General features: G+C 39.6%; 2 protein-coding genes across 6 annotated transcripts in view; both read left to right on the top strand.

Moving 5' to 3' along the window:
- Positions 1-3,542, top strand: part of LOC104745037 (regulatory-associated protein of TOR 1) — a 14,839-nt gene extending 11,297 nt beyond the window's left edge. For 2 of the 5 annotated variants that reach the window (XM_010466201.2, XM_019237164.1), the window contains one exon: positions 458-615. In XM_010466201.2, coding sequence (XP_010464503.1) covers positions 458-461 — 4 coding nt within the window. In that variant the 3' untranslated portion in view covers positions 462-615. Of the gene's footprint in view, positions 1-457; positions 616-638; positions 758-842; positions 970-1,251; positions 1,377-1,488; positions 1,635-1,736; positions 1,839-2,276; positions 2,363-2,476; positions 2,559-2,788 lie in introns of those variants that run through there. The other 3 variants (XM_019237167.1, XM_019237166.1, XM_019237165.1) reach the window with 3 other exon arrangements.
- On the top strand, positions 3,785-5,934 carry LOC104748066 (D-alanine--D-alanine ligase-like). The gene is made up of 10 exons (XM_019236998.1): positions 3,785-4,213; positions 4,296-4,367; positions 4,465-4,508; positions 4,604-4,715; positions 4,810-4,881; positions 5,021-5,083; positions 5,203-5,280; positions 5,387-5,479; positions 5,638-5,757; positions 5,826-5,934. The coding sequence occupies exons 1-10, from the start codon at positions 3,893-3,895 to the stop codon at positions 5,916-5,918; spliced, it is 1,068 nt and encodes a 355-aa protein (XP_019092543.1). The 5' UTR covers positions 3,785-3,892; the 3' UTR covers positions 5,919-5,934.

Raw genomic sequence — 6,020 nt, 5'->3', positions numbered from 1 at the left:
CAGCAATGGAGCTGTCCATCAGTCTAGACTGTTGGATAATGCTGTTTATTCGCAATGCGTTCGAGCTATGTTTGCATTAGCTAAAGATCCATCTCCACGTATTGCAAGTCTTGGACGGCGTGTTCTCTCTATTATTGGAATCGAACAGGTTGTTGCGAAACCCTCGAAACCCACTGGCCGACCAGGGGAAGCTGCAACGACATCTCACACTCCTCTTGCTGGGCTAGCTCGTTCATCCTCATGGTTTGATATGCATGCAGGTAGCTATTTTATGGAGTGTTTTATGATCATCAGTTGATGTAGAAATTTTCAAAATTTTGCTTAATTTAAGAATGCTGTTCACTACTGAATGTTAGTGAGTTTTGATCTTACCTGTTGTTGACGACAGGTAATCTGCCCTTAAGTTTTAGGACTCCCCCGGTCAGCCCTCCGNCACCCACGACAACACTCAAGCAAGATGAGTCGCAACCGTAAGTGAATATTGTTGCAATTTGCATTTGCTCTTGTGATAAAAAAGAAAAGCAAAAAAAAAAAAATCAGTGCAGGTCGGGTGGGTTTTGTGTCTGGTAAAGTGGGTGTTGGTTTATATAGTATTCGTTAGCCTCCGTCGAAAAGNTATCAACTATCTACAGCTGGAGTTGTGGCCACTTTTCTAAACCGCTTCTCGGTGGTGCGGATGCTAGTCAAGAAATTGCAGCCAAAAGAGAAGACAAAGAAAAATTTGCACTTGAGCATATTGCAAAATGCCAGCACTCATGTAAGCAGTTTTATCTGTTATATCTGGTTTGTTCTATACCTATACTAGTTACCTGAATCGACTTTTTACATTTTGCTTTGACTAGCTATTAGCAAGCTCAACAATAATCCTATTGCCAACTGGGATACGAGGTTCGAAACGGGAACAAAGACGGCCCTCCTTCACCCATTCTCTCCTATTGTAGTTGCAGCAGACGAGAATGAACGGATCAGGTACGCGAGTTTCATTTAAGCATCACTAAAATTGAATCTTAAATCAACTTCCTGCATTTAGATAAACCCTCTGTTAGGCAAAAATACAGGCTAGTTCCGAACAAAAGAGATGGTGTTTCCTGTCTAAGCATAATCTATTGGATTAGGTCTCTTTGTTTAGTATAGTCATTTAGAAAAAGCTTCTTTTGAAGCTCCTAACTAAACTTTGATGTTCTCTCTTGTGACATATTTTATCGAGAAGCCTCAACTGCACCTAAGTATTTCACTGTAATTTGCTCTCAGAGTGTGGAACTATGAGGAAGCAACTCTTCTCAATGGCTTTGACAATCATGATTTTCCTGACAAAGGAATTTCAAAGCTCTGCCTGGTCAATGAACTTGACGATTCTCTGCTACTTGTTGCGTCATGTAAGATTCACAACTCTTGCCACCAAGTCTTCAGATGCTTGCAAGTTGATTGAATATGGCTGTTGAGTGATGGCATTTATGTCTTACACATGCTTTTTCGAATTTTGGGTAGGCGATGGGTCCGTCCGGATATGGAAAAACTATGCAACAAAGGGTAAACAAAAGCTTGTTACTGGGTTTTCTTCAATCCAGGGTCAGAAGCCCGGTGCACGTGACTTGAACGCAGTCGTGGACTGGCAACAACAGTCTGGTTACCTGGTATGTTATTACTTCAATCACGTTGTTCACAGTGTTTCTTCTTTGTTTTCCAAGTTACGAAGCTTGGTTTATTGTTATTTACGGAGTACTGGTATTTAACAGTATGCTTCTGGGGAGGTGTCAACGGTCACACTTTGGGACCTGGAGAAAGAACAGCTTGTCAGATCTATTCCATCTGATTCAGAGTGTGGAGTTACAGCACTTGTAAGTCTGCGTGAACAACCCTATTTTTAACAACTTAGAAACGCACTTAGGATGCTATGCTTTGCGACCAGTTTATTATGATCTATTAAATCGGTTTGATGAATCGAAGAAGTAATATACCCGAGTGATTGCCTTATAGTTCTTTTTGTTTGTATTGCAAGTTTATCTTGCTTTTCCTTGATCAAAGATCTTTCCAGGATCTTAACGAAAGAGAATCTGACCTTAATAGTTAATCTGAGAGAAGTGTAGCCTTGTGTTCATTGGTTGTCTGTTGGGCTGATCTTAGTTATTACATGGAATAAATTTATGTAGGTGTCTTTGATTCTTAGCAAATTGTTGTTTAAACTTAGAATGAGCAGGAAGAAACTAACAATACTTCCCAACTGGTCGAGAAGTACAAAACATGGAAATTTTGCTTACTTTACGTTATCTTTGTAGTCCGCTTCTCAAGTGCACGGAGGTCAACTTGCTGCTGGTTTTGCCGATGGGTCTTTGAGACTCTATGATGTTCGATCACCTGAACCGTAAGTTGCTTCATAGTTCATTCTTGAACAGAAAAATTGAATATAACTCCTCAAAATAATCGATAATGACCCACCTTTCGAATACGTAACTTAATATCATTTCTTCTATTGAAGGCTTGTCTGCGCGACTCGGCCTCATCAGAAAGTTGAAAGGGTGGTAGGACTCAGTTTTCAGCCTGGACTTGACCCCGCAAAGGTTGCAAACCAAAACTTATCTATGAACTGTCAGCTTTTCTTAGTTTTTTACTAGGCTTGGGCATTCTGTTTTTCAATATGGTATGAAAAAGTAATGAAAAGACAATATTTTTCAGCACATACCAGTTTCAGTATGAAGAATTTCTTCTTGGCTTGGTTTTTAAATTCTCAAGAGTTTGATAATTCTGTGTCACTTTCCCGGGGCCAATATCTGTTCTTATTTTCTTTCAGGTGGTGAGTGCATCACAGGCCGGTGACATACAGTTTCTTGACCTTAGAACAACAAGGGACACGTACCTGACAATTGATGCACACAGGGGTTCACTCACGGCCTTAGCTGTTCACAGACACGCTCCAATCATCGCGAGCGGATCTGCAAAACAGCTCATTAAAGTGTTCAGCCTTCAAGGGGAACAACTAGGGATAATCCGATACTACCCGTCCTTCATGGCACAGAAGATTGGTTCAGTGAGTTGCCTCACATTTCATCCGTACCAGGTCCTGCTAGCAGCTGGAGCTGCTGACTCATTCGTCTCCATATACACCCACGACAACACTCAAGCAAGATGAGTCGCAACCGTAAGTGAATATTGTTGCAATTTGCATTTGCTCTTGTGATAAAAAAGAAAAGCAAAAAAAAAAAAATCAGTGCAGGTCGGGTGGGTTTTGTGTCTGGTAAAGTGGGTGTTGGTTTATATAGTATTCGTTAGCCTCCGTCGAAAAGAAGAAGATCTAAGTTAACACATTAAAAAAGAAGGGAGGCTTCACCAAATAAGAAGTTCTTGTCTCTAGCTATGCAACAACAACGCACGTAAATGGTGTCTGTAAATAGTTTCCCTGTTTTTGCTTTTCATTTTCTCATCTCTTGGGTGTGTGATTTGCTTTTCATTAATCTTTATTTAAGTCTTTTCGTTTCCTAATTTGTTTCATGTGTAAAAAAAATGGTAAAATTAATGGTGGAAAAAAAATTTGCAGTTTCGTGATATTTGTTACAAAGTTAAAAGTTGCGTCTTGTATGTTCAAGTTGATCTCGATAAGTTGGGATCAATTTTCATGCTACGTACGTATATCTACGTTTGGTCTAAATGCCAATTATTATCCTAATCCAAATAATTATGGAAATTTAATAACCACTCATTATGCGTTTGGATTGTTCTCACTTATCATCAATAAAGGGATAACAGTACAGTACTATTAGGTGTAATTTATTCAAAGCAATTTTATACAGAGACACGTGCAAAGCAAAGCTCCCGCGTGCGACGAATGCTTTTTATTTTTGTTTCGAAAATTGTTCACTGCACCAAGGAGGTGTAAAGCTTTTACGGAGATTTAGAGATGGCGTCCATGGCGATCGGCGTCAGTTTCTCGATAATTAGCGGGATAGGAGGAGGAGGAGATGGCGTTAATCAAGTAGCGACGGCTTCACGGACAACACTGAAGCTGAATCAGAAGTACACACAAACCGAGAGTACATGCAGGTTTTTGGGGATGAAGAAGTATCGGGGATCCGGAGCTATACGAACCGTCTCGAAGGCGGTAGTTGACGGAGAGGAGATGAGTAGGAGAAATCTGAGAGTGGGACTCATTTGCGGAGGTCCGTCGGCGGAGCGTGGGATTTCTCTCAACTCTGCTAGATCAGTTCTCGATCATATTCAGGTTCTTTTCTCCCGATTAACTGAGCTTGGATTTTAATTGAGTATGGTTTGAGATTGATTGTGTTGGGATGGTTTATCATCAGGGTAATGGTATAAGCGTGAGCTGCTATTATATAGATCCTGACCTCAAAGCTTTTGCAATTTCCTCCGCCCAGGTTTGCTAGTTTCTTGTTTAGGTATGTTGACAAGTTTCTGCTGTATGTATCTCTCTTATTCTTCTTTTTTTTTTTATTTGTTTGTGAAAATTTTCAGTTGTACTCAAATACTCCGGCAGATTTCGATTTCAAGCTGGAGAGGTGAGGTATATGATAAGAATGGGCTTGAAAAAATTGGTTATGGAGCAATAATAGTGACCAAATTAGCTGAGTGGCTAGTTTGTTTCGTGCTGTAGTCTTGCACAGGGATTCTCATCGTTATCCGGATTGGCTGAGCATCTTGTTTCCGCTGTGGACATTGTGTTTCCAGTAATTCATGGTCGATTTGGTGAAGATGGTGGCATTCAGGTTTGTTGTTTTGTATAAAAGTTTTGGGTTTATTTTCTCCTTGAAGTACTTAGTGCTATGGAACGTTAAATATTGTTGATTTAATGCTATCCAGGAGCTGTTGGAAAGTCACAACATTCCATTTGTGGGGACCGGATCCCGTGAATGTCGTCGAGCCTTTGACAAGGTAAAATAAATGAGTCTGGATGAACGATTTTATTATATATTCATTTACATCCAAGTTAGTTAACTGTCATTTTGTTGTTAGATTTGCATTTGCCTATGTATATGTATAGTTCTGATTAATTCCGGTGAACTAATTCCAGTATGAAGCCTCTTTGGTGCTCAGGGACTATGGGTTCATGACAGTACCAAACTACTTGGTGCAGGTAGTATATTGTCTAGACATGTCTCTTTATCTGCATTCATTTGCAGAGAAATCTTATCTGTACATAGCAGTCAAATTTTGAGCTTATGATAAATTTTCTATAAACAAAATGTCGCTCAGGGAACTGACGTAGACGAAAGTGAAATAGCACAATGGTTTACAGATAACCAGCTGGATCTCAACATGGGAAAAGTCGTGGTAAGCATCTGGCTATTTCTCAGCCTCGTCATAGAAATGTTGTCTAGAGATCCCAGTTCCTTCATTTATTTCACTTATTTTTTCGCTTCATGTCTGTCTGTTTCAGGTAAAACCAGCTAAAGCAGGTTCAAGTATTGGTGTCAAAGTTGCTTTTGGTGTAAAGGATTCAGTTAAAAAGGCTATCGAACTAATCCGAGAGGTATCCTTTGTTTTGAGGCTGGAACTATATAAGTAGGGACTTGGAAGTGAAGGAATGGAAAACTCTATTTCCTGACACTAGAAAATCTGTATTTTTGGAGGATTGCAAACTATATCATCTTTACATGCCATTTGTTTTTTTCTTTTTCTGTCGGATAGGGAATTGATGATAGGGTTGTTGTTGAGGTTTTCATTGAAGATGCATATGAGTTCACTGCCATCGTCCTGGATGTAGGTTCTGGTTCTGTTTGCCATCCTGTTGTACTGATGCCTACTGAGGTAATTACATTTTCATTTGTTTTCTGAGTTTCACAGAAGCTTGTGTCACATATACTTTTTTCTCTTAGGTTCTGTCTCAGCTGATATCTGGACCACGACTACATGAATTATATGAATATTGGACTAGTGAAACTTTAGCCGCTGTTTTTTACACTAAATAGGAAGCAGATCTCAGGACGAACAGTTTTAGTTTGCTGAATGTCATTGTTTGTGGCTAACTTATTTGTGCATTGAGGTCAGATGACTTCATGAGATATCCATTT

The sequence above is a fragment of the Camelina sativa genome, chromosome 15 (assembly GCF_000633955.1).
Source record: "Camelina sativa cultivar DH55 chromosome 15, Cs, whole genome shotgun sequence".
Lineage (NCBI taxonomy): Eukaryota > Viridiplantae > Streptophyta > Magnoliopsida > Brassicales > Brassicaceae > Camelina > Camelina sativa.
The sequence above is the reverse complement of the archived record's forward strand: the minus strand, read 5'-3'. Positions and strand labels throughout refer to the sequence as shown.